This window comes from Balaenoptera musculus, chromosome 12, assembly GCF_009873245.2.
Source record: "Balaenoptera musculus isolate JJ_BM4_2016_0621 chromosome 12, mBalMus1.pri.v3, whole genome shotgun sequence".
NCBI lineage: Eukaryota > Metazoa > Chordata > Mammalia > Artiodactyla > Balaenopteridae > Balaenoptera > Balaenoptera musculus.
In genome coordinates this window covers 894,310-922,062 of record NC_045796.1, presented here as the reverse complement: position 1 = coordinate 922,062, position 27,753 = coordinate 894,310, and the positions used below count along the sequence as shown (strand labels likewise).

General features: G+C 44.1%; 1 protein-coding gene across 1 annotated transcript in view; it reads right to left on the bottom strand.

Annotated features, from left to right (window-relative positions):
- Positions 1–19,712: 19,712 nt before the first annotated feature.
- WDR27 (WD repeat domain 27) overlaps positions 19,713–27,753 on the bottom strand; it is a 73,199-nt gene continuing 65,158 nt past the window's right edge. Inside the window, 2 exon segments of the mRNA XM_036872102.1 lie at positions 19,713–20,050; positions 22,791–22,889. Coding sequence (XP_036727997.1) covers positions 20,018–20,050; positions 22,791–22,889 — 132 coding nt within the window. The 3' untranslated portion in view covers positions 19,713–20,017.

Below are 27,753 nucleotides of genomic sequence, written 5' to 3'. Positions count from 1 at the left end.
GAGCTGGGGTACGGACGGGAGTGAGGGGAGGGAGGGCCACAGCCTGGATTTCCTGCTGCGCTTTGCCACACCTTAGCTCTGTGGCCCTGACTCTTCTAAATGGGGGGCGGGTGGTTATCAAAAATGGAAAATGAAGAGATGGTTCTTTATAATGTCTCAGTCACTGTCAGCTCTAAAGTGCGGTGTTCTAGTTCCGTTAAAATCTAACGTGAGCAAAAAGACTAACAAACAAGTCACAATTATCTGAACCAGCAAAGTAAGAACGGCACGGGACTTTCCTTCCCAGTTAAGGCAATCGTGGAAATTTGATACCGACCCGCGTTTCTAAGCCTAGAACTGTGGGCTGGTTTACACAGCCCGGCCCACATGCTCCCTCAGCCTCACGATCTGGAAGAACTTAGTGGCTTGGCAGACGGGCACAGATGTACACAGACTCCTGACAGAAACTTGATGGGCAGGACTCAGAGGCAAAGAATATACAAATCAATTTTCACTGCAAAGTAAAGGAGCTGTTACAGTGGAGGATTACTGGACTGAATGTCAATATTATGACATAGTATGAGTGTGTTTCATGTTTGGTAATTGCAATCATTGTTGCTTTTGTTGTGGTCATCCATGTACAATGCTTGGTGTCAGTCTATTTATGTCTTGTAAAAATAAAATACAGTGTGTGTGTGTGTGAATAAAAAAAAAAAAAAAAAAAAAAAAAAAGAAACTTGATGGGCCTGTGCAGGAGGGGGGCGGGGAGTGCAATTAACGCCGGAAGTTCCTCTGATCAAGACGATGTGAAGAAGAGCTGCACGTGGCCCGCAGCTGTTTGCAGAAAATCACTGATGCGCCATGACGAGTGGCCCTGCCTTATGACTCTCATATTTTTATATGTCATTACTGGGAAAATGCAGTTTTAAATACTGAAATAGCACGGGTGTACCCAAATAAAAATACTGAAGCAGTGAATCCTTAGAAAATATAAACATCTTAGGATCCCAGATCTCAAACTTTTAAAGCCACAAAATAGATGTCCTTTGTGCAGCCCCTTTGCCATCCAGACCCTAGCATCTCACTCCCAGGGCTGCGGTGCCACCAGCCTCCGATTTAGTCAGCGGTGGACGCGGCTGCCCTTTCCGCGCTGTACAGTGAGAGACCCTGCGGTTACATTACAGCCTACATTTTATGCATAAAACTCACTCTGTTTCTAACACCTGATTCGCCACTTTAAATGCTTTCAAAGCAGAACGGCTGCATAGCTTAGTTTCCTGGAATCCTGTGTTGTAGATGCGCACCGTTGCCTCCACATGAGGGAAATACCTGCAGAGGAAAAGCAGTGTAATTCCGAGACAATATGGAAGTGAGCAAAGTTGTTAGAAGTAACCATGCTATCGTAACACATAACACACGGCGGATGCACTTCTCCCAGAGTCAGTAAGCCGCTGCTCTGCTGGTGATGGGCCTGAGTCTCAGGAATAAAGATAAAAATGAAGATGAAAACCTGTCCTCCCGAGGAACTCAAATTCTAGTGGAGAAGGTGACACATAAATTGATAATTTAAGAATGGGACCCCCTATGTGCTCTTTACATCCGTATCTAAAACCTGTTATTGAAGCGCCAAGATAGGAAGCCGACTTCATTTCAGGGGAAATGTCACAGAAGACAGCATTTAGAGGAGGCCTCCGGGGTGGGCGGGCGTCTGCCCTGAGGGGCAGGACGAGGACAGGAGTGGTCCCCGGGCCAGCATGGGACCCGCAGCACACAGTGTGGGGTGACAAAGCTGGGCAGTGGGCTGGCTAAGACCCCGTTGACCAAGCCAGGGAGTTTGGATGAAATCCTGGAGGACTTAACAATTTTCATTTACATTTTTTCACTAAAACCCTAGAGGGAAAATTATACAGTAATTAAGCAAAACTGTGACCATGAGATCACATTACATGAGGTCACATTACATGTAATTACCATGAGGTCAATTACAAGATTATACTGAGTATTTTTCAGAATGACATTGAGCGCTCAGTTTTATAATGGAATCACAAGGCTGTAAAACATTTCAGAAGTGTTATTAGGCGCGTCCAGAATTTTCCCCATAAGCACCTTGGCCACAAGCGCTTTCACCACGTGACTAACTGGCCACAGGGCAATTCTGCAGTGAAAGATTAAAGAGCTGGCTGGCAGTTTGTTTGACGGTTTGGTTTCGTTTCTCCATCGATGCAGTGCTCCCGTTCTCATATGACGTACGTCGAAGCCCTCACGGTCTACACAGTGACAAGTGTATGTGGCGGCCTTAAAACAGTGGGTGATAACAATTATGCCTATCAACTTGATAGAAAATATGCGGATAAAACTTACTGGAAGAGTGAAATGAGACAGTGTAAAGCCATACTGCATACTCTACCAGAAAATGATAGCACATCAGTTTGCAAATTCTTTGGTGATTTGAAGGTGCAGAGTTGTCACACAGACATGTGACAGGTGACAGTGTAGCCAGAGGACACAGCAGGGTAGAGGCCCTCAGGACACGATGCAGAGCTCAGTTACAAACACCATCCCAGTATTTGGAAACTGATACCTCTCTTAATGAAGAAAGAAATATTAGCAAAAAAAGAAAAAGTGCAATTCTGAATGAGAAGATGCATCAAACAAAAAAAAGTATAAAATACTATGAAGGAAAGACCTGGAAGGCAGGTGCTTGGGTACAACCCACAAAATAAAATCGGTTATTAGCACAGTATCGCCATGAATCTACACACATTTTATATTATTCAAATATTTTGTATTTCACAATAAAGTCTTTTTAATTTTGTTATTCATTTCTTATTATGTCCTTTTAAATGTACCTCTTTTAATTTTTGGTTATTTTATCTTTTATGGCAAAATTGCCTCACAGCCAGTCAGTTATGCAGTGAAAACGTTTGCAGCAAAAACGCTAAGAGCAAGATGCTTATGGCAAAAATACGTAGAGCCATTATCAGAAGAGGCAACAATTTTCTCCGCTAGACAATTACAATGACAACCATACCACTGGGAGTAAAACCAAGTTAATAAACTTAAATATCTTCCCAAATTATAAAAAGATTTGGTATTAAGCAAGCTATTTCACCTACACTTATAGAGTTAATCGATGTTCAACAAAGACACTAACGAAATTCAACGGAAGATGAAAACATTCTTAAGGACTGTCTACTAGATCAAATGACCTCTTACGGGAGAGAGCGACTCTCGCTCTCCACCCTTCCCCACGCCCCCAAGCTCATCCAAGGCGGTGTGAAGGCGACACGGCTTCCCGGTGCTCTCGCCCTGTGCCACGCCTCCCCCCTTGAGTGTAGGTGGCCTGTGCCGTGCTCCCAGCCTGCACAACAGAGCAGATGGGATGGGACGTAGCTCCACGCTGGAGTCTCTCCTCGCTGACGGAGAAAGCAGGCGGCCTTGCCGGGGGCACTGCAGGGCTCTAGGAGCTGAGGGCGGCTTCCAACTGGACCGTAGCTGCCAGAGGCTGAGGCTCTCGGTCCTTCGACTACAAAGGTCTAAAACCTTCCAACGACGCGAGGGGGCCTGAAGCGTCAGATGAGAACACGGCCCTGGCCCTGAGCCACCCTGAGGGGAGAAGCAGCTGGCCGTGCCCAGACTGCTGGCGCACAGAAAGTGCGAGATAAGAAATGTGTGCTGTTTTTGCCAGCACTGCCGGGCAGCAATGGAAGCTAACCCAGTGGGTCGCAGACCTGAGTATAAGTAAAAACTGTAAACCTTCTAGAAGAAAACGAGAATATCTTCACTGCCTTTGGGCTGGCAAAGCTGTCTTAGGCCACAGAAAACACTAACCATAAACTAGAAGTTGGAATTCATAAAAATGTAAAACTTACGTTCATTAGAGGATACATTATAAATAGACAAACAATAGATTAGGGGGAAATAGTCACTATACGTACATCTGACATGTGATGGTATCCAGAATACACTTCTTTAAAATTCTACAACTCATCAATAATAATAATAATAGGCCTATAAACATATAATAAAGTGTTCAGTATCACTCATTATTTTTAAAATGCGAATTAAAACCACAATAAAAATACCATAATAGCTAAAATTAAAAACACTAACAAAGCCAAATGCAGCTGAGAATGTGGGACTCCTGGGGCCCTCCTGCAGTGCTGGTGGGGCTGTAAACGCGTGGCCGCTTTGGAAGCTAACGGGAAGTTACTTTAAATTGAAGCCTGCGCACCCCATCACCTGAGGTTACACACTACATACCACGCAAGAAGTTGTTATAAGAATTTTCATAATCATATTCACAATCACCAAAAACTGGACACATCAGAAGTTCCCCAACTGAGAAACGGTCAGCCCCTGCTGCACGCGTGCACCAGGACCCTTCTCCACCACATGAAGTTAGGAACCATGGCGCAGGTGTCAACCTGCACACATCTCAAAATCGCTGAGCAGAGCCGAGATCTCCATCCACGTGAAGATCCAAGAAGACAAACCAGCCTCTGAGATGTGACATTCGAACACTTTTCACCCCGCGGTGCGGACAGGAGGGAGGGCGGGAAGGGTGTGGAAGATCCTGGGGGGCAGGGTGCTGTGTATCTGGAGGGCAAGCGTCACACAGGTGCGTGGATCTGCCCCCGCCCCAGCGAGCTGTGCCCCAAGCTCTGGGGGACAATCGCACCTCTTACAGAAAGAGAGGTGTCGTCCTGCGGGATTCACCACACACGCTTATTTTAACACTACTGTGGATAAACGTTCAAAACTTCGTCCTCTTTTACCTTCAATCTTTCCTTTTTATCTCTTATTTTTAAAGTATTTATTTCATTTTGATTAAAAATATCAAAATGTAGAAAAACATCTTGCTTTCCCCTCCACATATGTAAAAAAATGGCCAGAAAGGAGGGTTAGAAGCAAAAATGACTGACTTCATTGTAATTTTCTACACTGTACAATACTTTAGACCTAAAAAATACATTGACTATAGTGTAAAAATGCACAGACATATTTCTCAGTGTTCACAGAAACTTTTATGTCTATAAAACCCTTTCAAATTTATAGTATTTTATGATTTCTAAAAACCATGAGTATTGAGTAAATCGTGTCATCGTATTTCCCCACGTGATTTAATATTTTCTGGGTTCAAACAAGCAAGTGTGACCTGCGTTTCATCAGAAATTGGTCTAAATCCAACGTTCCTCTTGACTTTTCCATTTCCTACAAACTAATGATGGCTTCTGGATATAAAATGCTTTCCTCACTGAAGTAATCTGCATTTAAAGTATATTAATTAGTGATTTTGGATCATATCTGAATTTAGAACTTTCTCTTTGTTGTTTTAACAGGTCAGTCCAAAGTGTAACCTACTGGCCTCGGGCAGCATGGATTTCATGCAGGTAATTACGCCCGTGCTGTCATTGGCCAGGCTGGAGACGGAGCCTGGCAAACCCAGACCACTGAGCTCAAGAACAGCCCTGGGCTCAGATCCACGTGGATTCTTGCTATCGAATGATGGATGTGGGTCTTCCTAGAAAAATGGGTAGAAGTCAGGGGTTGAAACCCAGAGCTTGGACAGCTGAGTACTGGTGGTCGATCAGGAAGACAGTGCATCTGGTGGACAGCCTTGCACCTCCATCTAGGTAACTTAATACGGAAGCTCTCAGAGTAGGATCTGATGCCCGGCTGCAACAAAATGCTGATGTTCTGGAGAAAAATTCAAATGTCCAGCCTCTTGCATGGATCTATGGAAATAGCACATCTGGGATAGGACACAAATATCCCTACTGTTTTTAGAAACACTCTAGGAGACTTTTATGCCAGTGCATCTTGTATACCATGACTTTCCAACCCAAGTACTTGTTGCTCAGCTAAAATAGATCCAGTACTTCTCCAGAACACATGAGCCATAAATCTATAGCAAAAGCAGACTTCAGTTGACTACTGTTGGCGAGAGGTAAGTCGTTCACATTTGAGTCCTGGAATAAATTCTGCTACTAACGGTTCAGGCTGAAAATCCTCTGTCTCACGCTGTGCAACACGACACCCTGTTCATGTGGCTGTGACAGCCTCGTCGACTCGGGTGGTTTCCAGCACAAACAATAATTCCGTACTAGTTTCAGCGTTCAGTTTCCTTCCTCTTCTGTTGAAGAAATTCCGTCAGCAACCAGAAATCTTGAAGTCAATACCTTATTTGTTTCATCTTAAATAATCATCCTGACAGATTATGCCTACGTTACAGTGAAAGATCAATTTGTGGTACATCTTTTTGGCCATCAGAGGAAATTGCTTGAATATTAAAATAAACAATGCAGGGACTTCCCCAGTGGTCCGGTGGTAAAGAATCTGCCTTCCAATGCAGGGGACGTGGGTTCAATCCCTGGTCAGGGAACCAAGATCCCACGTGCCGCGGGGCAACTAAGCCCATGCGCCACAACTACTGAGCTCACGCGCCACAACTACTGAGCTCGCGCGCCTCAACTAGAGCCTGTGTGCCACAAACTACAAAGCCCACAAGCTCTGGAACCCACGCACCACAACTACAGAGCCCACGCGCCCTGGAACCTGCGCACCACAACGAGAGAAGAGAAAACCCACACGCCACAACTAGAGAGAAGCCCGCGTGCCGCAAGAAAGAGCCGGCGCACCACAACAAAAGATCCCACATGCTTCAATGAAGATCCCGCGTGCCGCAACAAAGACCTGATGCAGCCAAAAATGAATAAAATAAATAAATTAATAATAAACTTTTAAAAAATAAAATAAGCAATGTGACAGTAGCAGGCTTCCTACTCCTCAAGTCTGTACTACATTTAAATTTATGGTTTGGCTGTTGACTTTGCTAGAATCTGCAGAACATTTTCCAAAAGGGAGATACTGTAGATTCTTTAGAAGTGAAATTAACTTTTATGATGTGGGCATGATGGGAAAGTCAGGAAGTGTCTGGGAATAAAATACTCTTCAGAACTAGAACACTGTATATGAAAACACATGTTTGAAAGCACTTGATGGCTAAAAAAAGCATGAATGCCACATTAATAGGATATATATTGCCTCTCATAGAATGGAAACAAGTAACTTTTCTGAAATCTTGATTTAGAATTCATCTCTAGTCAGATGATCTAAGATGGAGAACATACTGCTGGTTCCCGTGTCGCCATGAGTAAGAGGTGGTCTCCCCTCTTGTTCCTGCCTCTTAAAGTCCTGTGCCTTTCAAGCCCCTTTTCTCCTAGGAGCCTTCCGGTCCTCACTGGGGGCACTTAGGATTTCTCTCTCCTGTTCTTACACAGCTCACTGGGTGTGCAGGCGGGCACAGCGCTTCAGAAGGTGGGCCCTGAAGCCAGTTCAATGGGAAGCAAATCTCAGCATATCCACTTGCCAACAGTAAGGACTGTTCAAGTATGTTAACTTCCTCATGCCTTCGTTTCCCTATCTGTAAGATGAGGATAATTAAGTACCCACTTCTCTAGGATGTGGTGATTAAATAAATAAAGCACTTATAATAGTGATATTACACAGTACCTATCTAATAAATAAAAGGAAATGTTTAAATTGAACTCAAAGCATTTTGTCGTTGGCTACAAATAAGAAATTAGGCTTGGGCATGTGGCCAAGAAGAGAAACTCTAAATGACATCCATTTTAGCCCAGTGCACAGAGAGGCCGGCAGCAACTTGACAGGAAAACACAAGTGGCATCAGAGGCAAAATCAGAACTGAGAGTTGATGCCTCATGGGTTTGAATCCAGACAAAGATGGGCTTAATACTGGCTCTGTCACTCACTGTATATCAGACCTTGGTCAACTTACCCCTATAATCCTCAGTGACCTATCCAGTACATACGATAATCATTAAGATTGGTTTACTGTATATTGTATATAATTATATATGTATATATAAGGTATGGGGAATAAAGAATATATACACATAGATACAAAAAAATACCACACACACATGTGCACCTGCACACAGAATTCAACACTATAGCAATCCTCTTAGTGGAGAAGAAAGCTATTCTAGAACCACAGAGATCATATAATTCAACAACCCAGTTTTAGAAGTAAGATTATCAAGGCTCAAGAGGTTTGGTGAGGAATTGCATGGCAAATATATAAGATTTTACTGTTATTGTTTAAATCTGTTTAAGAGATAATGTTTGAACAAAATTAATAATAACATAATGTGAATTTATAGCATATGGAAAAGAAAAATACCCCATAATCATAGCTTAAAGACCTGGGGAGGAGAAATGGAGGTGAACTTCTACTTACCTGTAAGGTTCTTACTGTAGACAAAGTGGGATAATATCACTTGAAGGTGGGCTGGCATAAGTTAAAGTATACACTGTAAAATTAATAAAACAAGGTGTTACACCTAGGATCCAGAAAAAAAAGTTATAAAATAGAAATACAAAAAATATCCAATTGAGCCAAAAGAAGGCAAGAAAAAAACCGAATAACAGATGGACAAATGGAAAACAAATAGGCAAAGTGAAAGTCTTAAACACAATCATATCAATAACCACATTAGGTGTAAATGGTCTAAAGATACCAATTAAAAGCCAGAGAACATCAGATTGGATAAAAGAGTAAGACAAACTGAATACCACCTGTAAGAAATGCACTTCCAATATAAAGACCCAAGCAGGTCGAAGAAAAAAAATTTTTTAAGATATACTACCCTAATGCTTATCCAAAGAAAGCTGGAGTGGCCGTATCAATATCAAGTATATTTCAAAACAAATAAAGAAAGAACACCATTTCATAACAGTAAAGGGGCCCAATCATCAAAATGACATAACAATCCTAAACCTAATACAGGAGCTTCAAAATACATGAAGCAAAAACTGACAGAATTACAAGGAAAAGAGATCCTCTTAGTGCAGAGTCTTTTATCCAGGACTATAGTCAGAGTTTTCAGTACCACTCTCAGTGTTGACAGACACACAGACAATTATTCTGGATACAGAAGATTCGAAGAACACTGTTAGCCCACTTGTCTTAACTGATGTTTATAGAAGACTCCACCACCAACAGCAGAATACACATTCTTCTCAAGTGAACACAGAACGTGAATCAAAGCTCAATAAACTCAGATCATGCAAAAAATGTACCAAATGGAGTTAAATCAGAAATCAATAAAAGAAAGATCTTGGGAAAGCCCCCAAATATGTGGAAACAGAATAGCACACTTTTAGATAATCCATGAACCAATGAAGAAACCAAAAGGGAAATTAGGAGGTCTTCTGGACTAAATGAACATGAAAAGATAACATATCAAAATTGGGGGGACGCTGCTAAAAAGCAGTGCAAGGAGGGGAATTTATGAGGCAGAATACCTGTGCCAGGACCCTTCTGATCATAAAGAGGACTGAATCCAGGGCAGCAGGCAGACGGCAGGACCAGCCAGGGGGAATCAGGAGTCTGGTCTCGCCCTCACACGTCACGGCGCACGGGGTCTCACCGTCCACGGGAAGCATGGCCATGATTAAAGGGGAGGGGTGGGGGACGGGGGGCAGGAGGCGCGCGACGGGATCTGCTGCAGAATGGAAGTCCAGGCGTGGGGAAGGTGGGTAAGAAGTGTCTGTACAACCTGCCGGAAGTGAAGTGGGGAGCAGAGAGGATGAGTGGAGGAGAAATCACAAGTAGATGGATAGTCGATCGGATTATGTCTGATGGCAAGTGAACGAGGTGGGGATGGAGATCAAGGACACGGGCTCCCGGGTGGGCGGCGGTCAGACAGTCAAACAAGGAAGGACCCACCCGGGGGCCAGGGCCTGGGACAAAACACTTGGTCTGGAGTTGGAACGTGGAGCTGGAAACGCTGAGGGCTTCCGGCGGGAAGGCCCAGCAGCAAATGGAATCTGGGTCTAAAGAGGATAAGAGGCCCAGAGACAGGAGTCTAAGGTGAGGGAAAGGACAAAGCACTGAGAGGCAGCACGCAAAGTGAGAAAGAATAGAACGTACAGCCACCGGAGGAAACCTGCACCAAGAAGACGGGGTTCACCCGGGGCCACCCTACCCCCAGGACCCCCGTGACATGGCCAAGGCTTTGGCTTAATCTGCTTGGTTGGGGGATTAATCTCCTCCTTAGGAGAGGTCTGCTGGGGACCTCCTGCAATTCTAAGAGCATCCAGGGAGGAGAATCACTGACTCAAAGAGGAAAAGGAGTCAATTTTAAAGAAAGAAAAAGTCAGAAACTGACAGTGAGCAGCTGCGGTGGTCACAGGTCTGATAGAAGCAAGTATTTCTGATGAAAAGTGATGCCGGTGCTTCAAAGTTTCAACTGCACCAAATCAGACTAAACGGGCTTCAATTTCAAAAGTGTGCGTCTGCTGACATCAGTACATCTGTAACTAACCACAGGCTGCTTTCTACTGAAAATGTCAAGCAGAATTTTTTCTAACTGTTGTCATCAAGAACAAAAGGAGTCTGTAAGGATCTGTTTTTTCACAAGAGACAAAAAGATAGGAGAAATGGTTCAAGTAGTTAGACGTGGTAGCAAAAGCCTTTTTCCTGTCAACATAATTTTTAAGGACTAAGGTTAATCAAAATCTAAAATTTAAAATCCAAACCATGAGGATAAGGAAATCTATTTTCCAAGTTCACAGGTTGGCTTAACTGTGTGATCCTGGGGGGCAGGAGGGTAGGAGGAAGGTTTAAAAGGGATAATCAGCATTTCTCGAGCTCTTTCCTCAGAAGAGCCAGGCCGGTACCAAAACTGGACCTACATGACATTTAACCTCCATGACCAGAGGGCAGCGTCCCTCGTAAGGGCTGTGCTTTCACTCCCGGGAGGCCCTTCCTGTCATCACTGCACCGGACACTTTGTGGGTGATCCACTCTTCCTCGTCCTGGGAAACCTGCGGGCTCCACTGCAGGCACCCGACACCTAAATACAGGTGGCGGCCCCTCCGCCCGGCTCTGGCCACACTGCCCAGTGTAGACGGGGAGCGGCATCAGACGCGGCCAGACGGCTACACACCTGCGCTCCCGTCTGACTCCAGCACGGACGGCTCGGCTGGAACCCACCTGTCCTGGGCGTGGCCCTGACCAGACTCTCCCAGCTTCTGGAAAGTTCCTCTGGCCCCTGCTTCCCAGCCCGTGGACACCCTGGCTTCTGCCTGTTTCCTAGCCTGGCTCTGGTGCTGCCACCGGTCCTGTGAGCTCTCGAAATACTTCCAGTAAATGAACAGATTAACCCGGTGTCACTTAAGTCAGTGCCAAGGCCACTGCTCGCAGCTGAGGCTGCAGACGCCGAGATGCGGACCCCCACTCCCGCCTACCGCTTCCCAAAATGTGCACGTTCGAGAACTTCCTGACAAAAGTCAGACATGTGAATGCATGACCATCTGTTGAAATCCAAGCGCAAAAACACCAGAAGGTAAGCCATTGTCTCAGACGCTGCCTTGGCTGAAGGCACAGTCCAGGAGAGCTGCTCCAGTTAGAGAAATTACAGCCAGGGTCACTCAGCCTTGGCGGGCTTCATGTGACCTCTGAGGTTTTAGAAGACTGCAGGTCTGGGAGATGGACCCTCATGTTGCTTGAACGGCACTGCATTTGTCCTGACATACTTTGCCTGTTGGCAGCTAAGAACCGGCAGAGAAATGCAGTGTTCCCTTCCCAACGAAATGTTAATTCTGTTTCATATGTTTTTGCCTGGACTTTAAGGCCAATTCCTAAATGCAGAGCTTAACTTTCTTTGGTAAAATTTTAAACCAAAATGAAACTTTATTCTGAATCAATCATCAGAGGACTGAATTTCAATATTAGTTCTCCACAATATTCAAAATTAGAAACACCTCAGGCAATTGATTCCCTATTCCAAATTAGACAGAACACTGCCCGCCCTGATCTATTACTTGTTCCATGTTTTAAGGGGATCATTGAGTCCCATCTACCAAAAGTACCTTCCCCAGATATTAAACATCTATGATATATGCAATGACTTCCTCCCTTCCTTTAGCAGTGGGTGCTGACTGATCCCACGGACACTGGCAGGTCCGGGTCTGCACACAGAGGGGCCTCCTACCTCCTGTAATCGGCCTGTTCCTAAAAAGCTGAGTGCTAAAAAATGAGTTTTGTAAACCAAGCACCAGTTTCTCATTAGCCGATATTATAAGTTCATTTTTTACCTTTATTATCAAGTTTTCTTCAACAGCCCGGTGTTTTGGTCTGTGAATGATTACACATTAAAAGGAACCCTTTGATCAACTAGGTAACAAAGAAAAGCATTTTGTAACGAACAGAAAATAGCACCACTTAATAAAGTCCTACTTCCGATTTCTAAAAATCTTGGGGTTAATTCTGAGAGACAGCAGCCCTCTTCCCTGGCATGGGGCCCCTAAGGAGGGCAGGGATCAAGTCACCCATGGGCTGGTGTCCTGGCACCTGCCAGAGTCACAGAGAGCAGGTGTCTCTCCTCCTGGACCCAGACCGCAATGCTATGGTGTTCCTGGCCCTCAAAACATGCTACATTCGAAGGAAAATACAGAGCTATTTGGAGGATGACCGCTCGTAAATTTTCCCTGAACCGCCGGGAAGGGAGGCCTCGTGTGCCCACCACGCGCGTCACGTCCTGGGGACAGAGCTCTGCGCGGGAGCCCCTCTCCCCACAACGTAGGTGATGAGACAGACGCGCAGGGCTGAGCGAGGGAGCACGCCTTGACGAGGCCACGGCTCCAAGCCCGCAGCCTAACCACGTTTATACAAAATGTCTCCATTTTACTGTGATTATTACACAAATCACGGAGCGTCTCTGAGCCCAAGTTCCTCAAACAGAAGAAACGGAAGCAGCAGTGCCGCTTACCACTAACTTGCCGGCACTATTAGATGAACCGGCGCTAAGCAAGGGCCCAGCTCAGAGCCTGGCAGCTAAAACGCAGTTGAGGGGGGAGGGATGAATCAGGAGCTTGGGGGTAACATACACACACTACTTTATGTAAGATAGATAGCCTGCAAGGACCTACTGTATAGCACAGGGAACTCTACTCAATATTCTATGATAACCTTTATGAGAAAAGAATCTTAAAAAAAAGAGCGGATATGTGTATATGTATAACTGAATCACTTTGCTGTACACCTGAAACTAACACAACATTGTATATCAACTATACTCCAATAAAATTTTTTTAAAATCAGTTGATAAATATCACTATTATTAAGTTTACCATCTGGTCCTCACCCTAGTACCTCTTCCTCTTTAGAGAGTGGTATCTAAGAAGCAAAATGAAACTGGAGAAATGTTTTCTAAGAAAAGATAATCAGATTTCAGTTTGGAGAACTCAGAACGAACGTACCAGCCATCGTTTGGGCTTGACCATAAACGTGTGTGTTAACACAGAGTGTGGGAAATCAAACTGAGGACTCAATTCCAATGACAAAAGAATATTTAATATGCTTGCTTGGTTTTATTGAAACTTTTTAAAAAAGGCACACAGTGGCCCGGGCGGAGCAGCCCCTCAGACAAAGTGAGAACCGGGGGGGAACTGGGCATGGCTGGGGCTGGGGCTCTGTGTGGGTCTGCTCTGACCCGGCGGTCCCCCGGGGCGTCTGGAAGTGAATCAGGGCACGTCGGGCTGTGGCACTGCTCCTCTGGGGGCTGGGGATTCCTGGCATCAGTGGGTAGGGACCAGGGATGCGACAAGCCCTGGTGTGAGTGGACTGCCGTGCCCATTTCAGGACTGTCCCCTGAGAAACCGACTGAATGCATTTTCCTACGAAAACAAGAAATCCAGGCACAAGGGGCTACAGCGTAAGGCACCCTGACAAGATTGTTTGTATGGGAGGGGACAGGGCGCGTTTCTATTTTGGTACCAAAAGCATTTAAACTTTAGGAGTAACGAAATAGGAATAAGGAAGTTCTGAATAAGGAGATGTGTCAGGTTCTCCAGAGAAACAGAACCAACAGGACGGATATAGACTTATTACATACGAGATTTATTCTAGAACTGGCTCACGTGGTTATGGCGGCTGAGAAGTCCTAGGATCCACCGTCTGCAGGCTGGAGACCCAGGGGAGCTGGTGGTGTCATTCAGTCCAGGGTGGGGGCCTGAGGACCAGGAGAGCTGAAGTCCGAGGCGGGAGAAGGTGGACGCCCAGCTCAAGGGGAGAGGGGAACTTATCCTTCCTTCACCTTTTTGTTCTTTCCAGGCCCTCAGTAGTTTGGGTGAGGCCCCGCCCCACAGTGCAAAGGGCAGTCTTTACTCTGTTCACCAGCTCAAATGCTCATGTCTCCTGGAGACACCCTCCCAGACACACCCAGAAATGACGCTTTACCAGCCATCTGGCATCCCTCACCAGGCGTCAACACAGAAAACTAATTATCACAGGAGATGTCCTTAAGTTCTTCCTAAATAGTTTTATTTCTATGGCGACTTCTAGGTTAAAATGGAACCAGGCTCAGGGCTTCCCTGGTGGCACAGTGGTTAAGAATCCACCTGTCAATGCAGGGGACACGGGTTCAAGCCCTGGTCCGGGAAGATCCCACATGCCATGGAGCAACTAAGCCCGTGAGCCACAACTACTGAGCCTGCGCTCTAGAGCCCACGAGCCACAACTACTGAGCCTGCGAGCCACAACTACTGAGCCCACGAGCCACAACTATTGAAGCCCACGCACCTAGAGCCCATGCTCTGCAACAAGCGAAGCCTCCGCAATGAGAAGCCCGCGCACCACAATGAAGAGTAGCCCCGCTCACCACAACTAGAGAAAGCCCACACGCAGCAACAAAGACCCAACACAGCCAAAAATAAAATAAATAAATTTTTTAAAAAATAAATAAAATGGAACCAGTCTCAGAATCCCAAATGGCGCCTCCCTAACAGTCTCCAACCAAAAAATAAATAAATAAAAGATGAAAATTATAACATCACAAACAAGCACCAGCCACAAACATTCGATTGCAAAAATCTGGAAGGTATTTTCCTGTAACCACAAGACTAAAGGAGATGGATTGAGAAACAAATTTTGGCCTCCACATGTGCCACCCTCTGAAGCAACGCAGTTGCCCTGGGCAGGACGAGACCGTAAGAAGCCCCCGCCCGTGAGCTGCCTGGCTGGCCCTGGCTCAGCAACGTCAGGACACTCTTAGGACCTTCTCCCGAGCAGCACGTCTTTTTCTATGTCAGTTTGAGGCTGCAACTCCAACAATAAACTGGGTAACTTGAAAAAGAGAAGACAAAGCAGTGGGCCAGTCTATTCCACGAGACGTCAACATACAAATTATGGGGTAGGGGTGCATAGAACAAGACAGCCATGCACAGACTGCAAATGCAAATGCACCTAAACCCGCTGAAATAAGTAAAGACAGGAAGCTGGGAAGTAAATGATGTCACGGACATCGCCATGGGAAACCCATTCTCATGATGCTGAGGAAGAGAACGGAGGACTTGATCATTTTCTCTCCCCGGAAAATAAGATCAGGATGGTTACTTTTCAATAATGCATATTCCTGAGTAGAAACAAAAAGAGGTGAATGATTTCACAATTCCTTATGAATTAATGATCTTCGCAATAGCTGACGGGGCCTGAAGGGTTTTCTTTCCTATGTATTCTTTGTTGTTTCATCTAAGATTTTAAGTCTTATTAAGAAGAGGAGGGGCTTCCCTGGCGGTCCAGTAGTTAAGACTCTGCGCTTCCACTGCTGAGGGAATGGGCTCGATCCCTGGTCGGGGAACTAAGGTCCCGCATGCTGTGCGGTGCAGCAGAAAAAAAAAAGAAGTGGAACTGAGAGAAAACATAGAGTTCTTTCACGTCAGGTCCCACGTATGTAAGCGTTTCTGTGTGGGATGTGGCACTGCATCTTTGGTGTAAAGGCAGAGTGATGACCCTGGCGGCTCTGGGGCTGGGATTCTGGCACAGTGACGTACCTTCCCAGCACCCATCCCAGGAGCAGAAGACTCCGTTCACTCTGTGTGGCCCTCTTTCACCCACACAGCACGCAGTGAATCGCAATCCCACAAAGGAAATATTAATGCCAGAGAGACCAGCAATGCAAACCAGGGTGGTGCTGGGACGCCATGGCAACGTGAGTTTTTGACGTGCCAAGAGGGTTTCATACAGAAGAAAATGATTTGTGTTCATTTTCATTTTCTTAAATTATCATCCAATCTATTAAAGGTTTAAATTTTAAAACCTAGTTTTCTTAAGCGTTTAACTTATTATCTTATTTATTATATTTATAAATCTAGCAGATTTTAACAATCACACGCAAAGTGGCCTTCAGTTTATGTTGAATCTACTCATGATGAACAGATTAAAATCCCTTAGGCAATGATTTAATATAATTTAAATTGTCTTAAAATTGTCAAGAGTCATTTCAAATTAAGATATTACACTTTCTTGCATACTTTAAATGACAAAACTACAAAACCAAAATGCTCCCAAGTTCTTAATTCTCACAAATCTAAAAAACTAAACCGTATAAGTATGGTGACTCTCAAGCCCTCCTGAAAATGAAAATGCTGCTCACAAACTTAGTGAAAATTTCTTATTTTTCTCAATTAAAAAGTCATGAGTCTAAGGCCAGTTCACACCTCAAGTTAGAATCAGATATTTTAATATATCAAAGTCCTTAAAACATTTACAAGAACCTTAAATACCACTTATCCTCAGATTATTCCTAAATTTATGAAAATCTATTAATAGTGTGGGTTGGATGTACTTATCTCTAAATTTAATTCTAAGCACTAAAGAAACACTTTCTGATCTGAAGGAAGTTGAGGTCTCATTCTGGGGGAGCCAGGCCACATGCAGACGTGCAGGTGAGCCCTTTTCACCACCGCGATGATGGCGGGGTCCTCAAGCCTACGCCCTGGAGAGCTCTGTAAGTCTGAGGTCCAGGGCATCACTGTTCCTGACTCTCCTGCCCTGTTTGCAGGCAGCTTACTTGCTCCTTACCTTCGTTGACCTTTGCTGTATTTAGTCTTCCTGAGGTGTGTTGCTGTCTCCCCACACTGCCAAGAACAGCTTGGAGGGATTTTACGCTCACACGTAACCCTTCGTGACCCCCTCAACTTGACCACGTGCTTGAACGCTGCTTCCCTCTGAGCTACTTTTCTGGTCTTTGTGGTCACAACACACGCGGATCCAGCTCGACTCTCCTGCCTTCTCCTGACTCCACGATCAAAGTCACGGGCACGAGGAACCCACAGGCAGCTTTCCCAGAGAATTTGGGGAAGAGCACAGCCTTCCAGAAAAGTCAACGAGTGAGGACCAGGTAGCGAAAAACTGAACTCTGATCCAGGACAAACACAAGGACTAAGACAGAAATAAAACACAGAAATTTCAGCACAAATGAGTAATCTAGACCGCGCGACCCAGAGAGAAGACAGGACTTAGAAACGGGGTGTTTTTCTCATCACTGTGCAAGGAGACAAGAAAACCCAGGGTGCCTGGTGCCTCCTGGTCTGGAAACACTTTTAGTAAATCATCTATTCTCTTTACGGAACGCAGGTGCACTCATTCTCAGCTAATCCTGTGTGTTGTCTTTAAAAAGTAGGAAATCTGTCTGCCTGTGGAGGGAGACCAGGACCAGGAGCCCTGACCGCGCAGCGATGGTGGGAACAGGTCAGCCAGGTAGCAAGTGTCTCCAGGAAGCTCCCCGAGCCTGCCCTTGGCTGCTCGAGACCATCACAAGAGCAGCTCCTGTGCATTACGGGCACTTAGAAGGGGCTTACAGATCCAAACTGACAAAACAATCATAAATATCACGAACTTTAAATTTAATTCCATTTAAAAATGCCGTCATTTCATTAATTATTCTATAATTGACATGTACAGACTTTTTCCACGTATAGACTCAGGTTCTTTTTCCTTGGAAGAGCTAAACCATAACTCTCAAAGTAACACGGCCCAATTAAAACAGGTGGATTTCAATCTCATCCTCACATTCTTTAGTAAATAAAATTTTTGAAAGAGAAAACAAGATAATAAAAAGCAAAACCAAATCTGGAAAAAGCATGGACTCTAATACAAAGGACAAAGTGTCAATTTTAAATTAAAAGCTAGAACAATCAGTAAGCAAAATTTTGGGTCCAAAAGATAAAGATATGAAGGATATACAAGCAATTTAAAAATGAAAAGAAAACAACTCAACAGCATATGAGATGATACATATTCTCCCTAATAGTCAAAGAAAGGCAAATCAAAATAATGGGATACTATTTCTTGATAATGAATTTAACAAGATAATGAAGGTATTAATAATCGAAGCTTGTAAGGAAACAAAAAACTCTTCGAGAAATATTTGTCTATATTTATCAGAATCCTTTCAAAGTTTTGCTATTTTACTCAGCACTACTACTCCTAATAATCTTGAGAGGATAAATCTAGATACAGAAACCCCTGTATACTCAAATATGTACATCAGAATATTACTTACAACACCAAAAACAACTTAAATGTCCACTATAAGAAGATAGTGAAGTATCACTTTCTTAAAGCAAAATAATTTTTCAAATTTCCATTTCTTTACTTTACCCTCTCTTTCCCCAGGTACTGCCAGGCTGCAGGGGAAGGACAGCCATCCCAGCATCAGGCACACGTCCCATAACTACTCCTGGTTCTTCCCCCGCCAGGTACTAAACCACACCGTGCTCTGGACTCCACCTATATCTTGTCTCTTTGCATAAACTATTTGAGGTCTCCCATGTTTCTCCTCTGAGTTCTAGGGTAACATTAGTGACATGGTTAAATGCAACCCAGTAACGCTGGAAAGACCAAAGAATTGTCCATAATAAACACCACATGATACAGAAATGGAAAACTGAAAATAAATACCTACTAAATACCCTAAATATCCACTGTCAGTAAGAAAGGGCTTTTATATTATCTTTCATTAATGCCGTCATTTCATTATTTTATCATTGACATCAGATGAAATTGGTGATTGTGATATTAATGTAAGATAAATTTGATGGCATAAGGCAAAGGTATATTTGTGACTCTTTGTTATACCTGCCAACAAATTTCGTGCACTTTTGTCCTCGTGTGGAGCGGCTTTCCTCCGTGGCTCACCTACAAGTTCCCTGACCTTCCTTCCCGCACTTCTCACGGGTCAGCCGCCCTACCCCAGACCACACTCGCACCCAGGGCACCCGTCCCTCTACGTCTTGCTCCTCTGTCTTCTTTTGATCTCTGGTTTCAATACCATGCATCTTTTTTGCCAGAAATCACAGCCTTGCTTGGCTATCACCTCAGCCAGGATAGATGAACTATGAACTTATTCCCACCTCAACAGTGAAGTATCTAAACGGATATATCTTAAGACAAATACACCAATGCCCTCCGCATGTCCAGTAAGCCCAAAGCTGACAACCGCCCTCTGGAGCCACACTGGACCAGGCCCGCGTGGCACAGCTGCGTTTCCTGGCAGGACCGTAGCCGTATCCTGACAGCCTCTCGGGTCCCAGCTTCCCTGCGGAGGCCCTGCTCCCCGTGAGCTGGTAGGATTCCCCTTCATTTTCAGAGCCCGTCTCTTAGCTGCATGCATTGCTGATAATAATTCCGTTAGTACCAGTATAATCTTCTTCCAAAAGACTCACAAGTCTTACTTTGACAATTGAGTAACGTCAATGATGAAAAACACTACTTTTGAACCATATCTCGCAGCTTAGTCTGAGGGGCTCAAATCTTTAACTTTTGAAAGGGGATAATATCTCTATTAAAATTTATTTAAAAAGAAAAAACTAGTCATGGGGTCTGTCTCCTGCTTTCCCCAGAGTTATGCTATGTCCCCGGAACCAAGTCAGCACCACGCCAGCCACTTTGCATCAGCTCTCGAATAAGTCCCGGGAGCGCCACGTCACCCTCCTGGCTGCGAGATGCAGGAGCTAATGCCCACTTTGCCGACTCTCAGGGACAGAGCTGATTCTCATGAGGTCTGGAATGTCGAGCGCCCCAGCAGGCGTGCGGGGCTGGCGGCTCCTCTCTCCACAGTCCAGCAAGAACAACCTTGGGCAGGGCTGGGCACCACCTGCCACCAGGGAGCGGCCAGGGCTGACCACACAACCAGGAAGAAGGGGCTTGGAGGATTACGGCTTAGAACTACACGCATGTATTCAAATCCAGGGAAGTCACCTGAAGTTCATGAGATGAAAAATAATAACAAAGAAAATGAGGACGGGGATAGAAGGGGAGGGCAGCCATTTTAGCTGTAGCATTAAATCTGCAAGATTCAGAGGAATCAGAGCCACGTACCTATCCCGCTAATCTGTCACGTGTAACTCTTCCCTGTGGTAGTACACCTATGGGATTACTTGCTTTGTCTCTTGTGGAGAGGGGAACATTTATAAGGTGCCTACCACAAAACCAGCCCTTGCATGTTTTTACCCTCCTGCCCCTACTAGGAGGTAAGTATCACCACCCAAGATGCAGACACCTCAGCCGTGGAAGGTGAACCTTCCAGGCCCCTCTCTGTTGGTCAGGAAACGGACCAAGCCACCCTCTATGCCTAAACATGCATTTTAAATGTTAATAGGCCTGGATTAGAACTCAGAGCGGTCTTTTTCTACAAGTAGAAATTTCAAATTATTGTTTGATGGACCATTTAGTATATGTTTTAAAACCAAAGCTTGAGTCCAGTATTTCGTTCTATGGACACCATTTTAAACATCAGTGTGAGGTGCACCAGAGATTCAATGAAACAGAAGAATACTCCATACTGAAAAGGAAGCACGAGGTTTCTAAGGTTCACCCTGATCTCGGGGAAATGTTAGTGAACGGATAGCATGTATCCTAAATCAGATAAATACGGTACTAAGAGACAAAGCCCATTAAACACTCCTTGAGTCCATTACTGAAGAAGTGTTGCTACTTCACAGAGACCTTTCTGATCATCGTGCTCAGACAAAACACAGGGCTTTGGAACAATGAGGCTTTTTGTTAGAACTTTCTATTACAAAGACATTTAGCACTGCATTATTTTATCATCATTCCTCCAATTTCATAGCAGTTCTACAAAAACAAGTGTGGTAGAGAGTATGAACGTTTGAAAACCTTCCTTCAGGTTCTGTGCGGCCTCGTGGTTTCCTGAGTTGCTGAACGAGAACATCAGCTTCTCCAACTGCCGGCTCTTGGGTGGCATCTCATCAGGAGCCGGCATTCCTGAGAAGCACCCGGTCCTTCTTCCTCCCGTTCTTTCTCATACACGTAGGTCACACTTGCTTCTTTTATTCATGAAAATAATCTCGATGGCAATAGAGACCTACACAACATTTTCTAACTGAAAATTTTCAAGTATTCAGAAAAGTTCCTCTGTTCAGTTATGCTAAAGGGTATTTTGAGGCCAACACTGAATTTTCAGTATTCCACCTGTCAATCACCACACCCAGCCCCCTGCCTCACACCTTACTTGCCTCCTAGCCTAGCTCTTATCTTCTGGCTCTGTCACTCATGACCACTCCTCAGTATTACTGGCTGTGCTACTGAAAGGCTTCAAAAAGGAATCCAACAATGTCAAAAACCACACCAAAAATTTAAAATAGGTAATTGCAACTCATACTATGAATTAAGAAAAGCTGGTACACTACAGTATATGTAGCACAACCTCATTTTGGGGATGAGTGAAGCATAATCAAGTGTACATCCCAGTATTGTTTATAAGAGGATAGAAAAATTTAAACCTAAGTACCCATCAGCAGAGGATGCAAAGGCTAAATTAGGGTCATTGATGGATGGGGTACAAAGAAGACTTCAGGTGACAGCGATGGAAGCTCTGTAGTCAAGGACATGACAAGCTTCATTTATTCATTTTTCCAACACTCAATACAAATGGAAGGTAAACTATGTTGCCAGGCACCATAACACGCCCTGGACTGCAGCAATCCAGTGTCAGGGAAAGGAAGCAGGTACGGAAAACAGCATCGATGGTACAGCTCCACAAAGTACACACACACACTCGCGTGCGCAATCACACAGCGGTGGTACTCTCGGAATCAAAGCTTCATACTTAAAGGGACAAAATGAAATCAATATTCCCAAATACTCAAGTTTCATTAATATTTAACATTGCTTACATCTTTTACCAAAAAATCTCCCTCTGCATTTTAATACAAGATCATTCACTTTTCTGGGTTGATTTGCAGTTGATGTTACTTTCTCTTAATCCTTTCTCCTAATTAAGATTCTTTAAATTTTGTGGTCCTCCTTCTCCATCTAAATCCTTTTCACGAGAATTTCAAAATCATTTCCTTACTTGCCGTGTACTTGCTTTCTTCCTTCAATGTTCCTGTTCATGGATATCTCATTATTTTTTTATATTTCAGTTAGAGCAAATGTCCATCGGCACCGAATGACAAACACTTTCATTGTAAAAGAAAACACCCTCGGGCTTCCCTGGTGGCGCAGTGGTTGGGAGTCTGCCTGCTAATGCAGGGGACGCGGGTTCGAGCCCTGGTCTGGGAAGATCCCACATGCCGCGGAGCAGCTGGGCCCGTGAGCCACAATTACTGAGCCTGCGCGTCTGGAGCCTGTGCTCCGCAACAGGAGAGGCCGCGATAGTGAGAGGCCCGCGCACCGCGATGAGGAGTGACCCCCACTTGCCACAACTGGAGAAAGCCCTCGCACAGAAACGAAGACCCAACACAGCCATAAATAAAATAAATAAATAAATAAATAAATAAAATTAAAAAAAAAAAAAAAAAAGAAAACACCCTCGATTTCTCTTTCTCCCCAGTAAAGGTCTATTTCCTAAGTTCATCTCCCTGCACTCAATGAAAACTGTCATGTAATCTTAAATATTACAAAATTTCACCAAAATACAGGCTGACAGATAGAAAAGCTATGATGTGAGACTTGTACGAAACAGAGGAGACCATACCTGGGCAGTGGCCGGGCTGAAGGCCACGGCCATGACCGGGTCCATGTGTCCTGCCAGTCTGCAGCAGAAAGTGCTGGAGCTGGTTTTGTACACGTACGCCTAGAAGACAGAACGCACAGGTGTTCCATACTGCAGACTCAGATGACCCACAAGGAATTGTGCAAAGCTGAATATGTTCGCCAGCTGATCAGGCATCAGAGAAGCAGCTGGTCGACAAAATGCCACCTAAGCCATGGAAGTGACTTCATGAAATGTGCTTTTCTCTTTTCCCTTTTAGAAAGTTTATCATCTTCATGAATTTACTTCATACTTTCTATTTTCTATGATAAGCTTCCACAATACCCTGTGAACAGTTTTAAATATATGCTCATTAGGTGGATGGACCTAGAGTCTGTCATACAGAGTGAAGTAAGTCAGAAAGAGAAAAACAAATACCGTATGCTAACACATATATATGGAATCTAAAAAACAAAAAATGGTTCTGAAGAACCTAGGGGCAGGACAGGAATAAAGATGCAGACGTAGAAAATGGACTTGAGGACACGGGGAGGGGGAAGGGTAAGCTGGGACGAACTGAGAGAATGGCATGGACATATATACACTACCAAATTTAAAATAGCTAGCTAGTGGGAAGCAGCCGCATAGCACAGGGAGATCAGCTCGGTGCTTTGTGTCCACCTAGAGGGGTGGGATAGCGAGGGTGGGAGGAGACGCAAGAGGGAGGGGATATGGGGATATATGTATACCTATAGCTGATTCACTTTGTGATACAGCAGAAACTAACACATTGTAAAGCAATTATACTCCAATAAAGATGTTTAAAAAAAATATATATATATATATATATATATATGCTTATATTTGATGACTAATTTTAAGGAAAGGGGTACAGATTTTGTATTTCAACCTTACCTGGAAGTCCCAAATTGAGTGAAAATGGTTGTGGTTTTTTTTGTCCTTTTCCATAAATTTGAGAGAGGAATGTCTATACTTTGCTTCCTACTAATCAGCTTGGAATTTGAGCAATGCAAATATTTAGAATTTTCTCCATAGCTGTTGATGAAATGAAAAATAAAAACATACATCCCTCTCTAATTGTATTACTATATTAAAAGATATATATCTGGAGTCACCATTGAATGCTTCATTTTAGGAACAAATGCGGGTATCAGGACACCATCCTGACGCCACATACAAGGTGGGAGAACTGCTCCAATTATTAAGCAACGAAATGTTCCAACAAGTATTTCTCAGCTCTACTGGGAATTAAGACAAGTGCCACATTGCAGGAGAAAGATCTTGAAGTGGATTCCTTTTCCCAAAATAATCTACTTTAATGTACCAATGAGTCCTTCAAATTTAGACTTTCCAAGTGATTCTGTCATTGGCTAAACAGTGGTTTTGAAATAAAGTCTACAAATAGATGTTTTATATATTTTGAACTAAAGTAAAGGAATAAAATATCTGCCTTTTCCCCTCTGGCCCAAACATGTGTTTATTTGAAACATATACGTTTACTTAGCCCTAAAAGTTCTCACGCAGCTACTGGGGTTAGGTCTCAAGAGAACCTGAGAATGTGCATTTCTAATGGGTTCCCAGAGGAGCCCCCACTTTGAGAACCACCGGGCCAGAGTAACCGTAACACTTTCACAGTATATCACCATCTGCAAAACACTTCACAACAGTTACGTAAATCACAACTGGCCGAGGTACGTGCACTTGAAATTATTAATATCCCTCATTTTATTGAGGAAACCAGGGCCTGTAGGGAACAAGTTACTAGTACAGTCATCACGTGTCAGACTGATTCTCAACTGGTTTCTCTGACTCTGAACTTTCTGCTTCACGGGGCTGCCAGCAACAACGCCCTTCCTGAAGGACTCGGGCTTCCCTAGAGGCCCTCTGGTCCCACACATGCTTCGGAACCATCCTTGCCGTTTCTCACCGACTCAGTGAGGGATGCTCCCAGTAATTTTGGAGGGTTTCTCAGGATTCAGGACTCTCTTCTCGTCTGCTGTTTAGATTGAGTGGACAAGGGAAATTACAGTGACCACACCTCTTTTGCATACGCTATTTCCAAAGATAAGATATTTGGAACAACACCAAACACTCACTGAACCTAACTTTTATATCAATTTCCTCATGCAGTCCTCTCTACAGTCCTACAAAGAAAACACAATTATTGTCCCACTTCTACAGACAAGGAAGCCGGGGCTGGAGGTGGGCACTCTTCCCAGACTCCGCAGCTATAGGAGCTGGGACCAGGCTCGACTCCAGGGCTGCCAACTTCAGCGTTTGAACGCCTCACCAAGGCACTGTGCTCGCTTTCCGGAGCCTTTGCCTCGTGCTGTGTGCTCCATATCGTGCATCGGCTTTGTTTTATCATTTGTCACCCTAATTGTACTGTGTGTGCACATGTGTGTGCCAAACAGTTGATGCTCGATTGTTCAAATGGTACAGCCGCTTTGGAAACCTGTTTTGCAGCTTCCGATAAAATTAAACCTACACCAGCCTTCTGACCCAGCAATGTCACGCCTCTGTATACACCCAAGAGAAATGAAAATGGATGTCCACCCAGAGACCTGTACAAAACTGCTCATAGCAACTTCATTCAAAAAAGTTAAACATACAACTACTTTATGACCTATCTATAAATTGTATGTCAATAAAATTATAAATTTTGGAGGAATATAGTGCAAATTACTACACACACACACACACACACACACACACACACACACACACACCCTCTAGATTCCAAGCTACAGAGGGCAGGGAAAAGCAGATTCACAATCACCACGGACTGAAAACCACCAGATCCGAACTGAAGTGAGGCCCGGCTCTGAGCAGCAGTGTCGAAGGGGAACGGCTCACTGTTTCCAAGCTTCCGGTGACGACCAGGTCTGCAGGCGACGCCCAGCAGCTGCTGCGTATTTGGGAAGCAGGAAAGAGGCCAGCGTCAGAGACTGTGACGTGCGTTCAACTTGTGACGGGGGGAACAGCTCAAACCACAAAAGTGTTGAATTTACAACAGAAGGTGTGAGAAGAGGAAGAAGAGTCGAACAAGAAGTAGACAAGCGTCTAAAGAGAAGCCACCAGAGCAAAGGATTTCAAGACATAAGAAAAGGGCAGGGAAAGAGGCCCGGAGGTAACCGGGCTGGTGTTGTGACTTGTCAGGAAGCGTCTCAGTGGACACATGACGGACGCAATTACAAAAGTAAGTTAAGTGCAAGCTTCTAGCTTCGGTTAGTATTTTTTGGACCCAGGGAACTTGCCTGTGGCTAATGGAAAATGGGATGAGAAGGAGACAGAAAGTTCTCCGACACAGCAGCGTGCCGGGCAGGGTGAGAGTGGATGGGCCAGGCACCGTGCAGCCAGCCCGCGGGGACACGGCTGCACCTGCTTCCTGCCCTGAAAGACCTCGAACAAGCAAGAGCGCAGACACACAGCCAACGGGGCTGACGGGCAAAGAGCAGCTCTGAAAACCAGAAGGCGGGGTTTGAGGTTCATCAGCTTCCATCGTATAATTATCTCCTGCTGAAAAGTCCTTCCCGAGACTCCTCGTTTTCACCTGAATCTAAATGGGAACTAACACTAGCTTGTATTTGCATGGAACCTCAAAATGCACATAAGGTGACACCATAATATTTATTGTGAAGGAAGTCTAGGTAAGAGTTATTTAAAAAACAGGCCTTTGTGTTCTATATGAAAATGGTAGTAAATGAAACATATCTTTTCACCCAGAAGGTTCTTGAGTCAAATGAAAGCAGCAGTTTGCAGCTCCAAATATCAGAAATATTTTGTTAGATACGCACTTGTCATGAGCTGTACTTCCACAGAGTGGCAACTATCAGTCCAAAAGGACAAATGTGCTTTATAGAAATGGTGGAAAAGTAAGAAAGAATTCTGCAGATGATTCAATTTCATTACAATCCATGGGAAAAACAAAACGTTTTAAGTAGAGGTAATAATAGTTATTTGATTCATGAAGCAACTTCTTCCTCATCAAAGAGAAATAAGTTTTAGCTAAAACATACTAAGAAACAAAAGAAACCTGAAATAAAACCTGTATAGAGTAAATGTTACTCTGAAACTAAATCAAGCCCTGAGAAAAGGGGTGAGAAAAAAAGAAAGCAATATTTTTTGCAGGCAAAAAATGAGGGTGTGGCGCAAACCAAACAGGTGCTGGAAAAACGCTTTACTGCTCGAAAGTATTTCCACAAAAATTGTACAGGACTGAATGTACTGCTGGAAAAGATCGATGGCTTGCAAACAGGACTAGACCAGTTCACTATGACTATTTTGCAATTCTGCTGATGTCCATGAAGACGAAGTGTCTTTCATTTTTTCATCTCATAGGGCTCTAACATGTGTTCTTCATTTTTCCTTTCCCCGAATTATCCCCACAGAAAAAAAGAGAAAAAGAATTGCAAACAGAAGTTAATTCTGTATTTCTGAAACTTCATAATAGTGATATTGTCCACAGGGGAATCAACTATCATACTATGGTCACTTACTTTGCTTTTTAAAATATTTCCAGAAATGATATTTCTCAGAAGTGTGCACATTTCTTCAGATCACTGAATTTTTATTTTAAAAAAATAATTTTTATTAAAAAATATTTTTATTTTTTAAAAAATATTTAAAAAATAATTTGTATTAAAAAAATAATAATCTTTTCTCAGAAGGCCAAAATGTTCAAGGTTTAATACAGAGCCTTATTTAAAATCACACTGAGACAGAAGCACTGCCTACTTCCAGTAGGAAGCAAAGACTCCATTAGAAAACATTAGTGACATTGTTCTGGGCTCTCCTGTCAGGTTTGAGGCGGACACACAATCTCCTTCCCTCCTCAAGCTCCATCAACTTCTGGCAACAGGAACTATGACAAATAAAGTGACAGGTTCTGCAGGTCCCCCCCCACTTCCTCTTGCAGAGTGTGTGCACAGCAGATCACTGGAAT